Source organism: Panulirus ornatus, chromosome 46 (genome assembly GCF_036320965.1).
Source record: "Panulirus ornatus isolate Po-2019 chromosome 46, ASM3632096v1, whole genome shotgun sequence".
NCBI classification, from domain to species: domain Eukaryota; kingdom Metazoa; phylum Arthropoda; class Malacostraca; order Decapoda; family Palinuridae; genus Panulirus; species Panulirus ornatus.
This window is the reverse complement of record NC_092269.1, coordinates 39270608-39295969: the sequence shown is the minus strand read 5'-3', so window position 1 is coordinate 39295969 and position 25362 is coordinate 39270608. Positions and strand designations below refer to the sequence as shown.

Sequence of the window (25362 nt, the reverse complement as noted above, 5' to 3'; positions counted from 1 at the left end):
TCCAAAAAATAAAATATTCCAAAACATGCTGCGCAACTATTATTGTATTCTCTGAATACTACATAAACACTGCGGAACACAACCAGACATTACCATAACTTACGAGTGAAGTCGCACTGTTCGAAGCAATTACCAAATATCTTTCGAATGATATGAAAATAAGGTTATTATTATATACTAGGGAAAGACATTGATTTTCATTTGTGTTACCAACTTAAGTTTTAAGTGTACTTATAAAAAACCCTTATTTTCCCCTGGGAACCACAGCTATCCGCAAAACTGAGTTATTCATATAAATAAAGGAAATGCTAAAGTAAATCATAACATGCCACCTTCACTAAAATTCCAAAAAACGCAATACAAAAGCGTTTCTATGAAGCCACTTAATGCTAATATAGCCTAACTGTGATCTCTCAGCATTAATAATCCACAACTCTTTAAAGCCACCTAAAGCCAGTCTAGGTAAACATCAATTAACATGCAACTCTAAAAATATCATTTAACTTTCAAGTCATCTCTAACTCTCTAAAAACAATACCATATTTCAATCAAATAAGGTACAGCATTCACCATGTACTTCAAGTATAACATTAAAGAAACAGCACTTATTCAACCATGTCCACAACACCACTTGTTCACTCTTGTCATCCATTATAAGACAAAATATGATATCTAAGATTGCTACTTTTCAGTCAGAATGTGTAATACTTTGAATTTATACTTACCAAACTATTATCTCGAACTTAGAAATCCATAAATATCAGTACATACAATCCAACCTGTACCCTTTGTAACTTTACTAAATAAACAAGATGGCGGCGGCTCTAGCTCGAGATATATTCATTTCAAAATAAATTAAAAGACACATATAAAAGAAGGGACATGGCAAAGTAAATATAATGTCTTATTAGAAAGCATAATTGCACGATATATGCATTGTAAGTACAAAAAGGTCAAGTACCAGTATGTAAAAGTATTGGTACGTTCGAACTTCATTAATAGAACTCCAGTCACTAATTGCGAGTATAAAACAAGGAAATCGTAATTCTAGGAGTTGCATAAAAATACATTCTTTAATTTCCGGTAATAAGTGATATCTGAGATAAAGTTAGATGGAATTAATGTACGACTGGCGGTATTCATAGTATCCACCCGTTTTCTTTGACCATGTGACGTTTGTTGATACCCGTGTTGTTGATGTCCTCAGGGAGCAGACTCGACCACCACACTATCAACCGTATTTTCTTCCCCCATCCCCAGGAGCATCTTATGTCGAGATATAGGATATTCTCCCCGAGCAGGGCGACAGGTAGGGGTTTTATGAGTGTGGGAAAATGAAAGATGGTTTGTTTATTGTGGGACAAGGTTTGGCGACCTTCGTCATCAGTCTGGAGCAGATTTGTTTACAGTTATTGAGGATGCCATTTAATTGTTGGCGAGGGCTAATTTTGTTAGATGGATACGTTATATAAGCTCCACAGCCACTTAGATACTTATTTGTAGTAATCTTCGGAAAAGAATTAGATCTAAAGGAATCTAGGACTACATAAAAATGTGCGAAGGGAAAATGAGGAAGTAGGCAAAGAACAGGATGCCACCAGTAATTTTGTGACCTTGATAATGGAGTTATTTAACTAGATATATAAAGACTTGGGTATTTTTTCATTGTATTTAATAGCACTCATTTATAATTTCCATTTTTCAGGTACAATTTGAATATAGAGATTGAATTTTGCCTCTTTGGTAAATATATTAAGTTTTGAAGTTTAAAGAATCTAAGTATCTTCATGAATGTCTCTGTTAAGTTTAGGAGTGTAAAATTTCTTTAAGTACTTTAGATTGATATCAAAGAGAAGAGATTCTTTGCACAAATCTGTAAATTTAGATGTTTCTTTGATATATGATACTAATGATACATTGAGTCATAATTTTGTGATGAATGACTTATACAAGAATTTAAAGAGTTTTGGTATTACAAAATTATCATTAGTTGGTAGAGCTTGAAAGAAGTAGGAAAAAAATTGTATTGATATTCAGTCTCATGTTGAGAATATGGTAATGTTTAATAATATGGAATTTGCTTATAGTGAAAAAATTGGGTTTTACTATGTATTTTGTTATGAAAGATTAACTTGTGAGTAGGGTAAGTTTGCTGGGTTACAAGGAAATCTTTAATGTGAATATATGTACGTTATTATCCTAGAGAGTGACACTGGATGCCCAGCCTTAGCCCAAAATCATATATAGATCCATATTAATGAAAATATTATTTACATCTTAGGAATATATTCCATTAGTGGTCTCACCTGTATTTTAAGGGTAAGGTTCCAATTCTGCAATTTCTTTAAAGCTGATTCTTAGAATTAACACTGAGTCATCTGTATTTTGTCACATCCCTTTTTTTATGCTCTACTTCTCATATTGAAACTGTTTCAGGTAGTCAGGTTTGATGTATATGTGCAGTCCAGTTGAGCACACCAGGTTAACCCATTCACTACATTTAATTTATGTACAGCATTGCTCCTTTGAAAAATAATGATAGTAGTATTGATAATAATAAAGATAATGAAAATGATAGTAGAACAATAATGATAATTTTTATGAAAATAATAATAATGACAATACAGTACCAACAATCATGATAGTAATAATAATTATGATGGTGATGATAATATTAATTGTTTGAAGTCATTCAGATCAATTCAAAGGAAACGAGGACATTTAGTTCCCCATTAATGTTGTTAGTGCTGGAGTTAAGTGCCCAAAATTGCACGTTTCTGTATTATGTTTAACAGTAGATTTTATAACAAACATTGCTTTTTTCATTGCTTTCTTAGATAACTTAAGGTTATAGATAATATACAAATTAAGTGATTTGCATATATCAAAAATGTTGGAAAAAATAAACCTTCACTAACAGGGATATACTTCTTTCCTTCTAGTTGGCAGTTAAGCCAGATATGTTGAAACCTCAGTTGTGATTCAAGGCTTTATTGAGCAAAGCATTCTACACAACTGAACTACAGTGGAACAGGTTACTAAGAAAACAAACAGTGAAAAGTTTTTATCGAGGATGTAAGGCATGTGTACGTGTAGGAAGAGAGGAAAGTGATTGGTTCTCAGTGAATGTAGGTTTGCAGCAGGGGTGTGTGATGTCTCCATGGTTGTTTAATTTGTTTATGGATGGGGTTGTTAGGGAGGTAAATGCAAGAGTTTTGGAAAGAGGGGCAAGTATGAAGTCTGTTGGGGATGAGAGAGCTTGGGAAGTGAGTCAGTTGTTGTTCGCTGATGATACAGCGCTGGTGGCTGATTCATGTGAGAAACTGCAGAAGCTGGTGACTGAGTTTGGTAAAGTGTGTGGAAGAAGAAAGTTAAGAGTAAATGTGAATAAGAGCAAGGTTATTAGGTACAGTAGGGTTGAGGGTCAAGTCAATTGGGAGGTGAGTTTGAATGGAGAAAAACTGGAGGAAGTGAAGTGTTTTAGATATCTGGGAGTGGATCTGGCAGCGGATGGAACCATGGAAGCAGAAGTGGATCATAGGGTGGGGGAGGGGGCGAAAATTCTGGGGGCCTTGAAGAATGTGTGGAAGTCAAGAACATTATCTCAGAAAGCAAAAATGGGTATGTTTGAAGGAATAGTGGTTCCAACAATGTTGTATGGTTGCGAGGTGTGGGCTATGGATAGAGTTGTACGCAGGAGGATGGATGTGCTGGAAATGAGATGTTTGAGGACAATGTGTGGTGTGAGGTGGTTTGATCGAGTAAGTAACGTAAGGGTAAGAGAGATGTGTGGAAATAAAAAGAGCGTGGTTGAGAGAGCAGAAGAGGGTGTTTTGAAGTGGTTTGGGCACATGGAGAGAATGAGTGAGGAAAGATTGACCAAGAGGATATATGTGTCGGAGGTGGAGGGAACGAGGAGAAGAGGGAGACCAAATTGGAGGTGGAAAGATGGAGTGAAAAAGATTTTGTGTGATCGGGGCCTGAACATGCAGGAGGGTGAAAGGAGGGCAAGGAATAGAGTGAATTGGAGCGATGTGGTATACCGGGGTTGACGTGCTGTCAGTGGATTGAATCAAGGCATGTGAAGCGTCTGGGGTAAACCATGGAAAGCTGTGTAGGTATGTATTTTTGCGTGTGTGGACGTATGTATATACATGTGTATGGGGGGGGGGTTGGGCCATTTCTTTCGTCTGTTTCCTTGCGCTACCTCGCAAACGCGGGAGACAGCGACAAAGTATAATAAAAAATAATAATATACATAGTTCTGGAGTTACTCTTGTAAGATAGTGAAATATTGAAACAGTCTCCCCCACTGTCGGAAAACAAAAGAAATAGAAAATGATTAAAAAGAGAAAATAGAATAAGTTTGAAAGGAGATAAGCCATTAAAGATATATGGTGACAACAAACTACAATTTATAATAGCAAAAGACAAAATACACCATTTAGAGTTTTAACTATATGAAATTTTGATATTACACTGATTTACAAATCCATTTGCTCTAGAGGGTGTCTGTTGTATTGTGACTGGTGCAGAGCAACGATTCTCATAGGTATCTTGGGGGTTTAAAGGAGGTGGAGCCTCATGCAAGGATTCTTTATGTAGTACAGGTGCATCATCAGCATTAGAGTTGCACACAGTATCAAATGTTAAATCATCTCTGCATGAAGATAAATCACAGAAGGATACTGCAATATTCTCTCTGTCTGGTAGGTGAACATGAGTATACTGTGCATTTTGCTGCAATATACCTGTGTCACGTATGTCACTCCTACAGAGCTTTTCCTTGGAGAGATCAACAAGTTGGAATAGTTAGACCTCTGGGTGATTGGTTATGAAACTGAAACATGCTCATGTAGGGTGTTGTTGGCTGAAGTGCACTGCAGTGATCTTGTGGAGTGAGGTGAGTCTGATGGTACTGTCTCCTATTGATCTGTTAGTAGATTATATGACTTTAAAGCCAAGGTGTTGGCTTTCCAGATTATATCATGTTATCTATCACATGGAAAAAAAGCCAATGTTGCTGTTTATATAAATGAAAAAAGCAGAAAACAAGAAAACAGAGATTTGATCATTTAAGGTAGCAGAAAGGTATAGAAATGATTCCAAGGAAATATGCCAGATTTTGGTTGAACAATATAAGTCAGTATTCAACTCAAGATATAAGGAGAAATTTTAAGATAAGCTGTTTAACCAATATTATGAAATATTGGAAGATGATGAAAGCAGTTAATCAGCTTAGGGTGGGTGGAATCCTGGCCATATTCCTCAAAAAGGCAAAAACTAGCAGTAGTGAAATCAGTGATGATATTATTGAGGCAAAGTCTGGATGAGATCAAAATTACAGACATTTATAGATTGGCATATGTAACACTGATACACAAAGAAGGATTTAAGGTAATATCTAAACAATACAGACCAGTTTGCTCAACATCGCTTGAAATAAAAGTTCTTGAAAGAGTGATAAAAGGACATAAATTGAACCATCTGATCAAGAATAGTTACTTAAACAAAGGCCAACAGGGATTTGCATGGGAAAAAAAGACCACAAACCCAATTATTAGCTCATTATAGTGATATATGTATATGAAAGTTTAATCCAAGGAAAAAGTATGGATAATATTTCTCTTGATTTTTACAAAATTATTTGACAAAGTAAACCACAAGATTTTAGAGAAAGTAACGAAATAAAACATTAAGGGTAAGATATGAAATGTAGTAGATAGTCTCTAACTGGCAGAAGGTTCATAGTACTAGCAAGCAGAACTATATGTCTGAGGAAGATGATATATCTGGGGCACAGCAAGGAAGAGAGTTAGCCTCAGTGAAGTAATGGAAAGCATAAGAAGGAGCTTTGCTGGTGACACCAAAATTAGCAAAGTGATTGGATCAGAAACTGATCAGATGTGTATGCAAAAAGACAGAAATAATTTACAAATGGACAGAAGTGAACCGAATGGAATTTAATAAAAGTAGATTTGAGCAAATGAATTATGAGTCAAGGAAAGATTCATTAATAGTGCCATATAAAGGCTTGACAGAGGAATTGATAGAAAGTGGACAAATGTCAAAGATTTGGGTGTCATCATAAATGAGATTTAGATTTTAGAGCATATTGAGAAGATAGCAGCATCAAGTTGTTAGTGGTGTGATTCTGAGAACTTTGTCTAAATGAGATTGAAACCTACTTACGAAAATGTTCAATGTGTATTTAATAAGCAAAATTAAATACTGATGTATGGTCACTTATGAAACAAATAAAAATCAACATATTAGAGAGAACTCAGAAGCACATCACAAACAAAATCGAGGGGATGGAACATGCGGATCACCACAAAAGTCAAAGAACAGCTGCTGTATAACCTAGAAAGAAGAATATATATATGATGATAAATACGTAACAAATTGTATAAAAGGAATGTGTTAAATCTGCAAGCCTTTCAACAGCAAAGTTGCAGAGTTGGTGAATCACCAAGAATACTGTGGAGCATACTTAGAATAAATCAGTAAAAAATACATGACAGCTCAGCCAGGAAGCTGTGATGATTACTCAGTGTACTGCCAGGAGTGTTAAGAAGCATGCATGGAACAACAACAGGAACATTTAAAAATCAGTCCCAGATGAACCAAGAATTGCTAATTACATATGGCAGGTGGCAGCTAAGAAGAACCTTCTTACACATCAAGCTAGATGAGAGTGAGCACTCTGCACCAGCTCTGCCACTTTTCTAAATCTCATCCTAAGTGCTCGTAGGTGCACTAACCATTATCACAGTACAGGATCACACGCCAGACCATCACCATCAGGGAGATGCACCTGGCTATGATCTTAAGGAAACTGCGCTAAACCACCATCAGGACCATGCACTAGGCCACCTTCTCTTTCTGCCAGCAGTCCATGTTCAGACTCCTTGAGCACCCATTCCCTACACTCCCGATCTTTTTAGTGCTAGGTCTTCCCATAGTGTCATGGATTTTGAATCTGATTGCTGCATTATATTCACAAGACTCTGTGTCTGCTGCCCTGTCTGCTACACAGACAGTGAACTTCCATAACAGGGGAGGATGGGGGGAGAGAGGAGGTATTGTAGCATCACTACTTGACCTACTCCACTCCCCACCAGCATTAGGTGACTAGCAGACTATACCATCTGCCTTATCAGCATCCAAACCTTAATCTTAAATATGAGGAGTAGTGTAATGACACTAGGTGTTGCCAGTATGACCATACAAAGTATTATCACAAAGACAGCAATCTTACGCAGTGGTAGGTTGCAAGATGTGACCTCATCTGACACTAATTCCTAGAGGACTGAGCTTGGTGGCTCATTCCTGACAGATTACTGAAACTCAGTCCAACAGCATAGAATGAAGTCAGAGCTTGCAGCTTTTAGTTGCACCAATCGATGACATCTCTAAGTTGCACCTTTGGCAACATCTGTTCTCTTTGGGAATAGCTTCTCATCCAAGACTGCCTTCTGACTTGACCTCCCTGCCTCATATATACCTGGCCATCACTGAAGAATGTCAGACGAGCTGGTAACTTGGCTTGTAGACACAAGTTCACTAACTAGTACCCTGACATATCTTGCTATGAGGACATAGGAAGCCCTTGTGGTTACCTCCAACCATTGGTAGTAGTTCTCTTGTTGACTTTTGACATTGCACCATTACTACCATAATTCTACACCTGTATCACTGTGACCTGCTTTCAACTTTTACCTCTCTTCATATGTATAATACTCGAATAAAACACCACTGTTGTTATCCTTGTGTTTCCATATCCCTCTCATATCCATGAACCATAACACCAACCCTTAAGAACACCAGCTAAAGTCCAAGTCACATTCTGGAAACTAAATCGGATTCTTATGAAACTATAGTTTTTTCAGCTTCAAAAGAAATGAATGGTATATAATTGATATCTGTAGCTTTGATTTTTCCAGAATTGTTGTGCCTATGATAAGATTTGAAATGTATCTTAACATACTTCATAACATGATTATTCAACCTTTGGCCATGAAACTTTTATAGTTGTTTCCAAGCATATAAAGAATTGAATGGCATTGGACCTTTAATTGTATTTTGACTTTTAATCTCACTTGCAAAATGGCTTAACCTAAATCAGCCTGGCTCATAACTTGAAGAAGATTCCCCCTTTGGCCTAGAAACAATGCAGATTTTTTTTATGGTTTTTAAACAATGCTTTTACTTATTTTATTTCACTCACAATAAATCTGCTGCACTGCTGGTGACACAAGTGTTCCATAGAACACCCTTCTAGTTTTGTGTAACCTGCATAGTTGCTAGACTCTTATACATTGCATTATTCATTATCCATCTGTCCATTCAGTCTTGGGAATTACACTTTAACCTTCAACTAACCGGTCACAACTTGAAAACTCAGAATCAGGTACTCTTGAAACTTTAGACAATTGTTCTCCAGCATCTAAAGAATAGAATGGCATAAGACCTGTAACTTTGATTTGGATTCTTTGTGAGTTATGAAACTTATGAGAAGGGTAATGTATGATGCCTCATAACTTCAAAAAGAAATTCACTTGTTGGCAGTGGAATTCCATCACTACATTTGTATCCCAGCATCTAGAGATTTTAATTGCATAAAACCCAAAACTCTAGAAAATTCTAACTTTACTCGTTGAACTTGATACAGAAAGTTTTTGATGTTTTGTAAGCAAAATTGCCACCCATTTTTATTTCTTTCACAAAAATTATGTTGCATTGTGGGCAACACAAGTACTCCTTGCAATATCTAGAAAGGCTTTGTTCAGTTATTTAGCTAGGTCTTGGGTATCTTTTACTTAACATAGCGTTCTTTTTGTTAACTGGATTGACAGTCTTCTTTCCTTACTAGAATATTACTCAGGCCTGTATCATCATGTTCTGTATTATTCATCTTTGGGTAGTTTGTTATTGATGGGATAATGCCAGGTACTTTTTTCATTTATGAAAGTGTTTTATAATTACTTTCCTATGTATTTATTGTTTTTAGAAGATACCTTTCATACATTAGGAAGATAATTAATCCGTGACTTTTTTCCAGAAATAAATGTCAAGAAACTAAGTGGTGTTTGAAAGTACGCTACAGTACACGTATTTGGGATAGGTGTTACAATTCTAAGTTTTGTAATTCAGTGAAAAGATATAGAATTGTTGTTTAGGATGCTATGTACCATTAATTTGATTTAGAAAGTTAGATTTATTACATAGGGCTGGATACCCCTTGATTTAATTCAGTTCATCTCTCAATATCTGTATATCTCTGTCCATGAATTTGTTTTTACTAATTCAGATAGCAAGAAATATCTGATATTCTTCATTTACAAGCTTCCAAGGGTGACAGTACTTTAAGGTAATTCTGGGATTTTGTTATAAAGCACCTTTATCTTAGTTTTAAACATTTTCACACAAAATGTATGGCATATCATGTATCTAACATATTTCACACAATTTTAGTTGAAGGCCTAGAAGTGAGAGTAATTGCTTTGCTTTTGTGTATTGTATAATTTGAAACATGATCTTAATTTTTATTTTTGAGGTTTGCCTAAGGGCTGCAGTAGGAACCAGTGTTCCACTTCTGCCCTTACTTGACAGGTTTTCTATGAATGTCGGAAGGAACAGTGTCCTGTCGCCTACCGTTTGCCAGTTGTCTGGGTCCCACCGCAGAAGACTCAGACGACATTGGATATACCAACATGGCCCGTCAACCGGTTATCCTCAATGTGTATGATATGGTAAGTTTTTTTTTTTTTTTTTTTTCACTGTCTCCCACGTTTGCGAGGTAGCGCAAGGAAACAGACGAAAGAAATGGCCCAACCCACCCCCATACACATGTATATACATACGTCCACACACGCAAATATACATACCTACACAGCTTTCCATGGTTTACCCCAGACGCTTCACATGCCCTGATCAATCCACTGACAGCACGTCAACCCCGGTATACCACATCGATCCAATTCACTCTATTCCTTGCCCTCCTTTCACCCTCCTGCATGTTCAGGCCCCGATCACACAAAATCTTTTTCACTCCATCTTTTTACCTCCAATTTGGTCTCCCACTTCTCCTCGTTCCCTCCACCTCCGACACATATATCCTCTTGGTCGATCTTACCTCACTCATTCTCTCCATGTGCCCAAACCATTTCAAAACACCCTCTTCTGCTCTATCAACCATGCTCTTTTTATTTCCACACATCTCTCTTACCCTTACGTTACTTACTCGATCAAACCACCTCACACCACACATTGTCCTCAAACATCTCATTTCCAGCACATCCATCCTCCTGCGCACAACTCTATCCATAGCCCACGCCTCGCAACCATACAACATTGTTGGAACCACTATTCCTTCAAACATAGCCATTTTTGCTTTCCGAGATAATGTTCTCGACTTCCACACATTCTTCAAGGCTCCCAGGATTTTTGCCCCCTCCCCCACCCTATGATCCACTTCCACTTCCATGGTTCCATCCGCTGCCAGATCCACTCCCAGATATCTAAAACACTTTACTTCCTCCAGTTTTTCTCCATTCAAACTTACCTCCCAATTGACTTGACCCTCAACCCTACTGTACCTAATTACCTTGCTCTTATTCACATTTACTCTTAACTTTCTTCTTTCACACACTACCAAACTCAGTCACCAGCTTCTGCAATTTCTCACATGAATCAGCCACCAGCGCTGTATCATCAGCGAACAACAACTGACTCACTTCCCAAGCTCTCTCATCCCCAACAGACTTCATACTTGCCCCTCTTTCCAAAACTCTTGCATTCACCTCCTTAACAACCCCATCCATAAACAAATCAAACAACCATGGAGACATCACACACCCCTGCCGCAAACCTACATTCACTGAGAACCAATCACTTTCCTCTCTTCCTACACGTACACATGCCTTACATCCTCGATTAAAACTTTTCACTGCTTCTAACAACTTGCCTCCCACACCATATATTCTTAATACCTTCCACAGAGCATCTCTATCAGCTCTATCATATGCCTTCTCCAGATCCATAAATGCTACATACAAATCCATTTGCTTTTCTAAGTATTTCTCACATACATTCTTCAAAGCAAACACCTGATCCACACATCCTCTACCACTTCTGAAACCACACTGCTCTTCCCCAATCTGATGCTCTGTACATGCCTTCACCCTCTCAATCAATACCCTCCCATATAATTTATGGTAAGTAATAATGTATATTGGTGTTATCTCGTATGAAAGGTATTTTTTTGAATGGATTATAATGAGGTACCAGTAGTTTTACATTGCTGCCCTTATGCTGAAATTCAAATTATATGGACACTTTTTATCACTCCATCTAGTCAGAATACTCTGTTTCTCTGAACATCTGAGTTTGAGATATTTTGTCTCTATTATTTTGTAATTGTAACTTTTGGTTTATTTTTAGATTTCGGATTTGCGAGTCCATAAGTCTGTTAATGTCATGGATTATAGTTGCGAGTTTATAATATTCAGGGTCTTTGCTTATAGATAATTTTTGATACTGAAATGGGTAGTGTGGTTGGGATACTTAATTTTGTGAACTTCATTTGCGAGTCCATACGTCTGTTAATGTCATGGATTATAGTTGCAAGTTTATAATATCCAGGGTCTTTGCTTATAGATAATTTCTGATACTGAAATGGGTAGTGTGGTTGGGATACTTAATTTTGTGAACTTCTCATGTGTCCATTTCTTTTGAAACATAACTGGCATAAGAAGCTTAAGAGTACTCAGCAGGGTCATGCAGGAGCTCAAATTGCTGAGAACTCACTTGGTAACCTAGCATTAGCATAGTCTCTGTCAAAGTCCATATCATTACTGTTTGTTGTTATCCTCTTATACCACTAGCATCTCTGTAGAGGAGATATTTGATCTTGTTACAGTAATTAGTCCTTTGCCAAACCCAGTTTATGCAAAAAGGATGAAAAGATTGATTTGTGGAATGACAGATTATCAGGCAGAAGTAAAAAAAAATCAAAAGTTATAGAAATCTTTAGATCCCTCCAGAAGAATATTTATGTAAGACATACAACTCCTCTTGAAGAATACTTATATAAGTCAAACAGCTCCTCTATGTGTAAATATACGCATTGAGTTTAGTGTCACTATTTCAAGGCTGCTTGCAAAGCTTGGGTGGCTGCTGAGGTGGTAGGTTGCAACAATCTCTCTCTCTCTCTCTCTCTATTGAATTGGTTTGGTCACATGGAGAGAGTGAGTGAGGAGAGATTGACGAAGAGGATATATATGTCAGAGGTGGAGGGATAGAGGAGAGGTGGGAGACTGAGTTGGAGGTGGAAGGATGGAGTGAAAAAGATTTTGAGCAATTTTGAGTGATTGGGGCATGAACATACAGGAGGGTGAAAGGTGTGCAAGGAATAGAGTGAATTGGAACAGTGTGGTATACTGGGGTCAATGTGCTGTCAGTGGATTGAACCAGGGCATGTGAAGCGTCTGGGGTAAACCACGGAAAGTTATGTGGAGCCTGGATGTGGAAAGGGAGAAGTGGTTATGGTGCATTACACATGACAGCTAGAGACAGTGTGAACGAATGTGGCCTTTGTTGTCTTTTCCTTGTGCTACCTTGTGTGCGCGCGTGTGTGTGTGTGTGTGTGTGTGTGTGTGTGTGTGTGTGTGTGTGTGTGTGTTGGAAATGAAATGTTCAAGGATGATATGTGGTTTGAGTTGGTTTGATTGAGTAAGCATTAAAAGGTAAGAAAGAGGTATGGTAATACAAAGAGTGTGGTTGAGGGAGCTGAAGAAGGTGTGCTGAAATGGTTTGGGACTGGGCTGTTTTCTCAAGAGGCTGCAAAGTACTTCCACTGCATTAGGGTATCCCTTGCAAGTTTTAGTTATCTTGGAAATGTCTTGGTGTTCTATGTTTTAAGTTGTTATTTAAACTTTTATCCATTTAGTAACATTTCATAATGTCTACAATGCCTATATTTCAAGGAAAAAAGACATTGTTTAACAAATGTAGAATTGTCCACATCTTTCTTAAGGGAGCAAGGATTCCTTTGTGTGAATGCTCATATGTTCATATTTTTTTTATTTCAGTACTGGATAAATGAGTATACTTCTTCCATTGGTCTTGGTGTGTTCCACTCAGGGGTAGAAATATATGGCACAGGTAATGTACTTAACCTTTTATTATGTCTTTTAGTTCATATATTCCTTTTGGCAAACCTTTGCCTCTGTAATTTAAACATTCACTTTTGTCCCCCTTGCCTTTATATACTGGCACTGGACAGGCACTGTACCAGTCCTGACGCATCTCACCATGAGCCATACATACACTGAAAATACTAGTACACCAGTCAACAACACAATCACCCCCTTTCTTAAAAACCCATCCATTCCTGCTCCTTTGCCACATTTCATTGTATGTATGGCTTTCACCGCTTGTTCTCTTTTCTCCCAGCCTATTGCCTTGACTCTCTCATTTTGCATACCTCCATCTCCAATATGTCCCACATCTGCCATCCTATCCTCATACACTTAATTATCCTTCAAAATAATCCCAGCATCTCTTTAACTTGTATCTGCCTGTAATCACTTTCCCAATTTGCCCCATTCATTGATGTTTCCATTTGTTTTCTTGTTTTTCTTGCACTGTTAACCTCCTTCAAAAACTTTATCTTATTCCTGAAGTTTGATGATGATTGCTTACTATAGCTCTCATTTGCCCTCATTTTCAGCTCCTGCATCTTCCTCTTAACCTCGTGCCACTTTCTGTAGTACATCACCCAGTCACTTGCACTCCTTCCATGCAAATAATGCTCATACATCTCTCTTTTTTCCTTCACTATCTGTTTAACTTCCTCACTCAATCACTCATTACCCTTTCTTATCTAACGCCTCCCACCTCCCACATGCCACAAACTTTTATTGCACATGTAAACATTGCCTCCCTAGATACTTCCTTTTCCTCACCCACTTCCCTGAGCTACATTTACTCACACCTTTTGTTATTTCCAGGTATTTCTTTGTATGTCTCTTTTTCAAGCCCACCCTTTTTTCCATCTTTTTTATCATCTATATCATTTCCTCTGTTCCTAAAGCCCAACAGACCTTACCTCTCACCTCCACTGTATAATGATCAGAGATCAGGACTCAGGTGTTGAAAGGGCTTGCTTGACATTTTCTTATGGACTGACCTGTATATTTAAAAAATTTACGCTGTAGCATCTGGTAACAATGTGTGGAATGCCGCCAGAGGCAGTAATTGTGATGTATTTCTCCTTATGTAAATGCTAGACTGTGTCTGTCTGTTTTTGGTTACATTAATAGTGAGAAGTCACCTTTTGGTAAGGCTCATTTTCATTTAGTAAAAAGAAGCTCTGTTTCATTGAAGAACTTCTCTCTCCAGAGAAGCCCATAATTTCCGTGTCCGATTGCAGCACAGCATTGAAGCTGCAAGAACTCTTTGAATTGGGTTGTGGAGTTATATTTGATAATATCATAACATCAGTCATGATATTTCACCTCAAGACAGAGGCAGGTGTTTCAAGAGTTATGATCATGTATGTTCCTCCTGCAGTGAGCTGAAAATAAGATGTCATGCCTTAGACAACCTGGCTGCAGTGAATGGTTTAGTTTATCAAATGATTTGCCAGTAAGAGCACTTGAAAGTAACATCATGGATTTCTTCAAAAAAAGACTTAACAGATAGCTTCATGTCCGCTGACTATATGTACCTCCATAGATGTTAAGTTTCCAGGTACAGTACTTCTCTTCTGTGTCTGATATCTACTGCTATCACTTACAGTCCTAGAGAGGACCTCATGGTTTGTTCCTTCTTTTACTCTTTTCTCAAGTAAAACCAGCACCTCTACTCACCACCTCCATAAACAGAATATATCCATTCAAGAATTATTATCACATACACTTCAACTGCAGTGAGGTGAAAACAAGATATAATGACATATACATCTTGGCTATAGTGAATGGGTTAATTTATAGAGTGAATAATCAGTAAGACTGGTTGAAAGTAACACCAAAGATTCCTATCAGAATGACTTAAATATTTAGCTTCAAGTCCTCAGCTGACTTTATTTTATGTCGCCATAGATATAAAGTTTCCAGGTATTTTTTTCTCTATCTCTGATGTCTTTTGCAATCAGTAACAATCTTGAAAGGACCTAATAGTCTGTTCCTGTGTGTATTCTTTTGTCAGGTAAGGCCATATGCATCTCAAATGCAGTGAATGGATTAACTATTAGAATGATTTAATGATTATTGTAGTTGAAAGTAACACCATAGATTCCTCTAAAGAAAGACTTAACAAATATTTAGCTTTAAGTCCTCAGGCGACTTTATTTGTGTCTTTGAGATGAAAAGTTTCAAGGTATTTCTCCTCTATATATATTCTCTTTAGCAATCGTAAACAACCTCAAAAGGACCCAGCAGTCTGTTCCTATGTGTATTCCTTTGTCAAGTAAGGACAGCATTTACTACCTCCATATCATTCATCTAACATCTCCACCTGAAATATCCCTGGCCCTAATCAGTCCTCTTTCGGTATCAGTCTGTCTTTTTTGAGTTACCTCTCCCTCTTGTGCCCTCTTCTGTACTAATAATGTCACCCTGAATTAGTAAAAGTGAACAGCAGGTAAAATGAAACTAGCAAATGTTATAAGATTCTTTTCTATCTACTGTATTTGAAAGTATCATGGGTTATCCTTTTCATTTACTTACAGTAATAATAAACAAATATTTCCTTTAAGTCTTTCAGATAATTATCTTTAACTGAAGTAGAGTTATCTTGCAGAATTTCTCATTGCTTTGAGAGTGCTTTTTTATTTGAAGTACAAGTATGATGGTTATTGGTTTATTTCTTGATTTCATGTACAAGGAAGTGTTATTAATTGCAGTTCATGCATAATACTTGTAGAACATAAAACAAGGTAGGAGTGATTTTTACGTTATTATTTCATTCTTTTTATCAGAATTTGCATATGGTGGACATCCGTTTCCATTCTCTGGTGTGTTTGAGATCACTCCCAGAGATGCTGAAGATCTTGGGGATCAGTTTAAATTCAAGTAAGTAATTGATATATATTATTTCCTTTTTAACCGAAAGTACCACTATTATATTTTATGTCAAACTTGTTAGCTGTTCCATACCTTAGTGAGGTACTGTTAGTTAAAAAAGAACCATGCATGGATCCTTCCCCTGAACCTGTTTGTTGTAAAGTAATAATACAGTGGGGATATCCAGCTCTGCACTACACTGCATTTTGTTTTCTGTGGTATATTATATATCTATATATCTCCAGATATGTTGTATTTATTTACTTAGACATAAAACTTGATCATTTAATTCTTATAAAGTTAATACATGGTTAAGTTTTATGTTATTTCATTGTTGAAGTAAATAATAACATCTGTTTTGGTAACAGTGAACTTAATCTGGATGCTGTAAAAGATATGGATACTAAATACAGATTTTTATAAGCTGCATATCTTGTTTGATTCATATATCATTTCAGAGTAAAAATTTTTAGATACTAAGATATAGTTCAGTGAATGGGATTGATGCTGTGGGAGCAGCAGCAAGCCATAAGGTGGGTAAGAGGGCTAAGGTCTTGGGCAAACTGAAGGATGCTTTAGGGGTTAGTTCACTCTTTGGGAGGGCAAGGATGGGCATGTTTGAAGGTATAGTAGTGTCATCAGTGTTATATAGATGCAAGGCTTGGGCTATAGATGAGAATGCATGGCAAAGGATGAATGTGTTAGAAATTAGATGTGTATGGACAATATGCAGTTTGAAGAGGGTTGGTTGAGTAAGAAATGATAGGGTAAGAGGGAGAGGTTTTGATAAGAAGAGTATAAATGAGAGAGCTCAAGAGGGCATGCTGAAATGTTTTCAACAGATACGCAGAATGAGTGAAGGGAGGTTGATGTAGGAGGTATATTTGTCAGAAGTGATATGCAGAATGAGTGAGGGGAGGTTGACAAAGAAGATATATTTGTTAGAAGTGGATGGGATAAGGAGAAGGGGGAGGCTGAATTACAGATAAAAGAATGGATTGGATAAGATTTTGAGAGCTCAGACCTTGAACATGGTGGAGGGTGTATGGTGTGCTCAGGATAAAGTGAAATTGAATGATATAGCATACAGGGAGTGATGTGCTGTTATTGGACTGTGAATCCTGGTTATGGACAAGGGACTGTGGTTTCAGTTTATTACACATGACAGCAAAAGAGTGGATTTGAATGAATGAGGGTATTTCTTCATCTGTTATATTATACTTTGTTGCTGTCCCCCGCATTAGCGAGGTAGCTCAAGGAAACAGATGAAAGAATGGCCCAACCCACCCACATACATATGTATATACATACACAGCCACACACGCACATATACATACCTATAAATCTCGATGTATACATATATATACACGCACAGACATATACATATATGCACATGTACATAATTCATACTGTCTGCCCTTTCTCATTCCTGTCGCCACCCCGCCACACATGAAATGACAACCCCCTCCCCCCGCATGTACGTGAGGTAGCACTAGGAAAAGACAACAAAGGCCACATTCGTTCACACTGTCTCTAGCAGTCATGTATATATTCCTATGAGTCCACAAGAAAAATGATACACGATAAGTTCCCAAGTGCACTTTTATGTAATAATCACATCATCAGGGAGACACAAGAGAGAAATATAATAGTCAGTTGATATACAACAAACAGACATACCTAGGACGCCGTTTGGTAAACATGTGATTGTCCAAGACAGACAACACTAGTTGTCTGTCTTGGACAATGATATGGTACATCGTATCCTTTATGTATATATCTTTGTAACAGTTTTTTCAGTGTGATCTTAAATTCATGGACTAATGATTATCTACCAATTCAGAGTGTAGAAAAAACCTTACCTACCTTATCCCAGAATCCAAAAAAAATATATATGTAACAAGCAGGCAGACACCTTTCTATCATTTTCTGTACATATTGTATATTATTTTCATGGCTTGGATAACATTTTGGTTTTGTTTGGTACACTGTTTCCATTATTTACAGAATGTTCTTAGTATATTTTATTTTAAGTAAACTCCCTAATCCCTGACTTAAATGAAAAGGGTTGTCACGATATAGCGCAATTTGATACTGCGCAAACTTTTATGGTACATACTTCGTGCTATATGCTGACGCTGCTGTATTGTCAGCAGGGTCATTGTTTGCATACTATCTTCAGTTGGATGATCATACACTTGTAATGGTGGTTGCTAAGGTATAGAGGATAGCAAAATTTTTTCCTAATGTTTGCTAGGGTCTAGAGGATAGCAAAAAATTTTCCTGTGCCTCCCCAATGATGGAAGAGATTATTTAGGCTGCAAATGATATAAGTCAGCTGGATATTTAAAAAGGTCAGAAAAGTTAGTTCATCCAATGATGTCAGATTCTGTTTCCTAAGAGAACATCAATTGATGTCAGGCACTGTTTAAGAGTTAAAAAGTATATGAATATTTTTTGAGGTGCTCTGCAGACCTATATCAATATAATAATATTAGTTTGGACTTAAAGTTTTAGAAAATAGTGTATGTAGCATACATTTGGAAAAGGTTTATGATAGATTATGTTCATGGGGGAGCTTTTTAAAAGATTTTTACTCTGATGCTCAGGGAAAATTCTGATTGAGTTTAAGAGCTTTGTTGATACAGTAGTAGTAGTGCTTGTGGAGTTATTGGTGGTTTGAGTTGGAAGTGTTATATGAGTGAGTGGATAGATATGAATGTAGGAATGCATTGGTGTTGTATTTTAGTGGATAGGGCATTGTATATGAGACATGAATGAGTTGGAGTTATTGCACGACCTATTGTTGGCATTAAGTGGTTTGGTGTGAATGTAGGAGTGCATCAGCATTGTGTTTTTATTGATATCAAGTGGTTTGGTGTAAATGTAGGGGTGCATCAGCATTGCGTTTTTATGGATAGAGCATTACACAGGACATGAATGAAATGGATGAATAGCAGTGTCTGAATGAAATAGATGAATAGCAGTGTCTGAATGAAATGGATGAATAGCAGTGTTTGCTGAACCATGGTGGAACAAAATGGAAGTTGCCACAGTTTTATGCCGGTGATGCTGTTCTGTTTGCAGAGTAGAGGAGGACTTGGACAAAATGGTAAGTTACTTTGATGTGGGTACTGGAAAAGTGAGGTGAAGTTTTGCTGCTAAAGATCATAAAATTGTAAGTGAGTTTAGGCATTTAGGATTAATGTTGGAAGTAATGGGGAAGTAGGGTGGAAGAGCACTGGAATGAGAGAAATGTGGAAGAATGCATGGAATGATGTATGTGAGGGAGGCATTTATGAACAAGTGGAAACTCTTTTACTATGGTGAACCCCTTGATGGGAGTTCTAGAGGAAACAGTTGTCAGAGTCATAGATAGATAGATAGACAGATAGATAGAATAATGTTCAGTAAGAATGATAGTGGGAAAACTGATGTTGAAGGTGAGGAAAATTTAAGGTTCACTGAAATTTTGGTGAAGGGAAAGATTATGAATGCAGTGTGCACAAGAAGGTTGCTTCAAGGAGAACTTATGCCAAGTCTGATGCTACATTGTGAAATTTCTTTTTCTGTAGGTCATGATGAAAAATAAGAGCAGTTAGATGGCTAACTTACAAAGTATTGTTGGAATTTGGTAAATGACATAAAGAATGAAGATCACAAAAGGATATATGATGAAAAAGAGTAATTAGAAGAGTTAATGGATGACAGTTCTTCAAGATGTTTTGATTATAGAACATATAGTAGCATGAAAGGTTTTATGCTCTGTTGAACCTGTGTTTGTGATGTTGCAGAAATGGATGGTGTCCAGAACATAGATGAAAAAGTGTATCTTGTACATCCCTAAGGAGTATTTTCAGATTGGTGCATATTTGATTGAGTAGAAGTTGAAACTGTTGAGAGGGCAGATGTTTATTGTTTGTTGAGTCATTACTGTGTGTATGTACTTAGTCAGTTTCATGTTTGTTGGGAAGGGGGATCTTTGAATACAGATTTCTAAAGTGTAAAGCAGCGATAATTTTTTTCCTCATTTCTGCCAGGAGTTTGGTAGTTTGATATGGTGTGGTTTTGATTGAAAGATTCTAAGGCTTGTTCAAAAAATTGAATGATGGATGTTTTGAAGTACAGTTGTATTGAACTCTTTGTTTCATTATGCGGATATTGAGTGCTAGTGGTTGTACAGTGGCCAGTGTTTGTTCTTGGGGCTTTGTTTTTGTGGTTTGCAATTGTGTTGTAATCACTTTGACAGGATGATGACCAGGCAAGCGAAGCATATTTTAAGGTGGACTAGATGAATTTTTTGTACTGTACAGAATACTTTATCAAATCCAAGACTGGTACCAGTAAGTGTTCTGAGGGCATCTGGTTTGTATAATGGACTTTGTGTTAATGTTCATGGTGTGGGGAGTCACTGTTGTGTATGTCTCCCCTTCCCCTGGGGATATGGGAGAGAGGATGTAACTTACATATCTCCTGCATGTTTTAGAATGCTACTAAGATGGGCATGAGTGAGGAGATGGGATTCTTCCTCTTCTGTATTGTTTCTTTTCAAAAGCTCGAAAAGAGAAAGGAGCCAAGTGAAGGCTTTTTCTCAAAATGTTCAGTCACCATTCCTTGATGCTACCTTGCTAAGGTGAGAAGTGATCTGGAACGAGAGAAAGATTTAAAGGCACTTTGGAAGATGTGGATTACTGCAGAGAGAATTGATTGTGGATAGAATTAGTTGACGTTTTAAAAATGGTATTTCTTATTTAGGTACAGTGGAGTCATTTTATGTTGAAAAGTGGAGGTATGAATGGAGACTAAAGACTTTAGATAGATCAACTTGACTTGCAGAAGGAACAGAACCTATATAATCATGGATGTATGTTTCACTTCATGACACTAGACATGGGTTAAGTATTTGCACAAGTGAACTGAGAAGTTGTAAGCGTTTGATTTACCTTATGTGACTGGGAATGGAATCACTGTTAATGGAATTCAAGTGATTTATTTAGGAATGAAGAAGGAGTGGATTAGAAGTTATGATTAGGGAATACAGTATGCTTGAATGATGTGGAATGAATTTAGGGAAACCTTTGTGGATGGAAATATGTAACCCTATCATGAATTGAAGTATTGTATTTGGATTCTTTTGTCTGTGATGTATTTAATTAGTATAGTCATTTTATACTTGTTTAGAATTATCCCTGGGGATAGGGGAGAAAGAATACTTCCCACATATTCCCAAAGTTTCAGTTGTCTGTTCTTGAATGCTACCTCGCTAACACAGGAAATGGCAAGTATGTACGAAGAAATGAAACTTGTTTAGAATAAGAGGTTTTATCCTTTGTATTTATCTGTACATAAAAGTTTTACTTTTTTCATCATGTAAAAAATGCTTTTTTTTTAAATTGATCTGTGTTTGGAATCTATTTTAATTACTTTAGTATTTTTTAAACTTTTCACTTCATATTGTTTGAAATTCCAGAGGATGTTTGAAACTTTAGTAGATATTGGTATATTTATCTCAATTATGCATTTCGAAGTACTGTATTTAGATATTATAACGATGATTTAGTTATTGTAGATTTGATACTTTATGAAATACTGGTAAGTACCTTCTTTTCATTACATTGCAGACAAAGCATCCATTTAGGTTACACAGACTTTACTGAAGAAGACATCAAACGAATTGTTGCAGAGCTAGGCAAGGATTTTAGAGGAGACCGGTATCATTTGATGAATAAAAACTGCAATCACTTCTCGTCTGCCCTCACACAGGTGAACTTTAATCATTTATGTAGTTGAATTACTTTTTTAATCTTTGTAAGCTGTGTGCTCAATGTAAAGCATATATCTTTCTCATAGATTTATGCCTTTTCTGTTTAGTATGGAATGGTATGTGTAGAATCATCAGATAAAATATTTAACCCTCACTTTATATTTTTCAATGTCAGAGACCTAGTGGGAAGTAAAAAAAATATATGCTTATATATGTTTCTTTACATATGTTAGTTTTGACAGATTAAGGCAGTAGCCACTATTACAGATTTAGAATTATATAGATATGAGAACAATGAGATTTTCTCAGCTTGTGATAAGTGAGCAGCAGATAGAAATTGTAGTATTAGAAATTATAGAGAAAAATGGGGTAAGAGAAATTAGTAAAAGTAACATGAATTAGAAAAAGCTATACTGAAGAGATAGTTTGGAGTTTGCTGCAAAGATTTCCAATTGATTTGTATATGAAGCCAGGCTAAAGAAAAATCATCTGTTAGAGGAAGTACAAACTCAGCTTCCATGATAATGCTTTCATGGGCAGATGAGGCTATTCAGTTTTCCTTCGAAACATTTCATTTCCCCAAAGTTCTAAATTCAAATATCACAGGCTCTTACACCAGCATAATTTGAACTTTTTGCTCCATCCATTTTATCTTGGTATTCCTTTAAATGATGATTGATATATTATATTGTACTCCAGTATTTTGTGATATGTTCTGTATTGATTGTGTAACTTGGCAGACACAATGTATTGGCTTTGTCCGTTTTTTTCATTGATGCTTGCTTGTCACTGGGAGTCTTACTTTAACCTGCAGTTTAACCGTGGTCATAAATTGAAATGTCACAATCAAATACTCATGAATCTATAAAGTTGTTTCCAGTATTCATAGAATTGAATGGCTTAAGAACCATAGCTCTAGTTTTGGATATTGTCTGTTATGTACCCCATAAGAAAAGGCTTAACTAGGAACTTAACTGAGCTCATAACTAGACAAATATTCCACCATTCGTCATGGGACGTAATACAGATATTTTGTAAACAGTATATCCACTTATAATTTCACTTCCATAATTATGCTGCAATGGTGGTGACATATGTGTTTCAAGGAACACCCTTCTGGTGTTTTATGTGACCATTGGAGTTCCAAGGAAAAGTACAGGTGAGTGGGTGTTGTCATAATTCTTTTTTCTTTGAAAAAATGTCAATCAGGACTCAGGGAAGTTAAAGTTTGTTTTACAAACTTCATTGGAAAGATTAACCAGTGGTTTACTTTATTATTTGTGTTTGAATTAGTCGTCCTCCACAGTCTGATCTCTGAAAATATACTATGGAGATTCATGTTGCTTCCTTATACTTAACTCTTCTCTTCTGGCATGCCACCCTTTTACTAGTCCAGCAAGCCCAGCTGTGTATGCCTCAGTTTACTGCCTTTTGATATCAATCTGTGCACTTCAAATTTTTTATGTTTGTAATCAAGGATAGTTCTTATATTTGCTATGCTTGAAGCACTTTTCTCTTAATGATGCAACTACAGTGATGAAAAATATTTATGTGTCTCTTATCATGAACTCTATTCCCAGTTACTACCAGTCCCACATGTTGGATCAGTTGCATACACCCCCTAATTTCAGTTATACGCTTTCTCTACTGGTTTCTTGTGAGGTAATGAAAAACTTGAATTCTCTTGCTAATAAAGGAACTTCTCACTTTCATCTTTTGCACTCCTAGGTGATTTGTCAAGTGAAACCATAATCTGGGTTCACACAACCTCCAAACAGATCACACTTCCATGGCATACTGGATATAAAGAAAATATGTAATTTTAGTTGTCTTACATACTCATGCATTAGTTTTCTTTCTGAAGAATGAGAATATGAAAAAACAAAAAAATAACAGCAAGTTAGGTTAACCTTTTTAGTAAAAGTTTAAAGAATTGGAAAATATGAGGAGGAAAGGGAAAATGAAATTGGCTTTAAAGCCTTCAGATTTGAAGATGTACTGATGACCACTAAGTGGGGCTGTATGTTAGAGGTTGACAGCAAATAAAAGTTGTTGTCAGAAGCAAATTATCATCACTCTTTATCTACTGTAGGTATAGTAGTTAGGCAACCAATGACAAGTGAGGTATATTACGAGTACTACCCGCCTGGGTAATCAGGAGGGTTCGTGATTGCTGCATTTTGCACCAACACTTCATTGGTTTTCAAGTTGTACTCCTCTAACCTTTTCTTTCTACCTCACCTACACATGGACTACTGGCATTCGTCCACAAATGCACATTATATCTCTACCTCTCATACACAACTCTTGACAACACTTAACTCACACAGCTCATTCTTCAGAAGTCTAGATTTTCCTGTGGTGATTGCTGAATGCTAGCCCTGCCTTTTGGCAAAGTGATAGGAGCAATAGATAGAATTAGTAGGTAGGTCTATTTGTAAGAAACATTCGGTAGAAGTAGTAGGTAGGAACATTAGGTGGAAGTAGGGAGGAACATTTGGTAGGAGACTCTGCAAACACTGCACTAAGCTGGCCCTCTGCCATTGGCCTTTTAAGGGAGAGGTAATAAAGGCTAAGAAGTGGCACTGGAGTTCTTTAGTTATGGAGACTATTGCTTTGGCCACCTCATTGAGGGAGTTCCTGAAGGGAACAGGTGTCAGAGATATTGATGGGTAGATAGATAGATAGATAGATGGTATCTTCTGCTTTCTTGTATGGTACTTTGTGTGTCTTGGATGAATTACCAAGATCACTTAATCTCAGGTATGGATTTATTATATAGGTCAATTTAAGTCAAGCTTCCAAATTTGATTACTCTTGAGTTTAGACATATTATTTCTTTAGTGTTACAAACATCAATTTACCATATCACAGGACTCCCAATGCCCAAGATTCATCACATAAAGACAGTGAACATCTACTTCTCAGCCAATGTTTCCATGTTAAAAAGAGCTATTAGAGGCCTCCCTACTCATAATCATGTAATGTATATATTACTTGCTTGCCTTGAAAATCCCAATTAGCTAATCAACAAAACAATCACCCTCTTTCTTAAGAGTTTCAATTGCAATACCATCCACTCCAGCTGCCTTGCCTCATTTCATCTTACATGTGGCTTTCACCACCTCTTCACTCTTCCCCAAAGCACTCCCCATGACTCTTACTTTGTATACTACCCCAACCCAAACACCCTTCATCTGCCACCCTATCATCAAACACATTCAAGAGTCCTTCAGAATACTCACTGCATCACTACTTGTTACCTCATCCCTTTTTCTTTCCTTTGCCAGTGTTCCCACTTGATCGTATGTTTTTTCATACATCATTACTCTCTTTCCAAAATATCTTATTCTCCATAGAATTTACTGGTACTTGCTTACCCCAACTCTCATTTGGCCCCTTTTTCACCCTCTGCACCCTTCTCATGAAATCCTGCCACTTATGCATTCCCTCCTTGTAAATACCACTCTAATGCCTCCCTTTTGTTTTTCACAAGCAACTTCTTCATCCCCACTTCATTCTACCACT

General features: G+C 36.9%; 2 protein-coding genes across 5 annotated transcripts in view; one reads left to right on the top strand and one right to left on the bottom strand.

Moving 5' to 3' along the window:
* Window positions 1–842, bottom strand: part of LOC139763266 (uncharacterized) — a 97435-nt gene extending 96593 nt beyond the window's left edge. Inside the window, exon 1 of the mRNA XM_071689211.1 lies at window positions 726–842. The gene's annotated coding sequence lies outside the window, so the exon portion shown is untranslated. The remainder of the gene's footprint in view (window positions 1–725) is intronic.
* A 313-nt stretch (window positions 843–1155) lies between these two features.
* Window positions 1156–25362, top strand: part of LOC139763264 (deubiquitinase DESI2) — a 28581-nt gene continuing 4374 nt past the window's right edge. The window contains exons 1-5 of one of the 4 annotated variants that reach the window (XM_071689206.1): window positions 1156–1309; window positions 9637–9755; window positions 13095–13167; window positions 15986–16079; window positions 21692–21833. In XM_071689206.1, the coding sequence (XP_071545307.1) occupies window positions 1198–1309; window positions 9637–9755; window positions 13095–13167; window positions 15986–16079; window positions 21692–21833 (540 nt within the window). In that variant the 5' untranslated portion in view covers window positions 1156–1197. Of the gene's footprint in view, window positions 1310–9559; window positions 9756–13094; window positions 13168–15985; window positions 16080–21691; window positions 21834–25362 lie in introns of all 4 variants that reach the window. The other 3 variants (XM_071689207.1, XM_071689209.1, XM_071689208.1) reach the window with 3 other exon arrangements.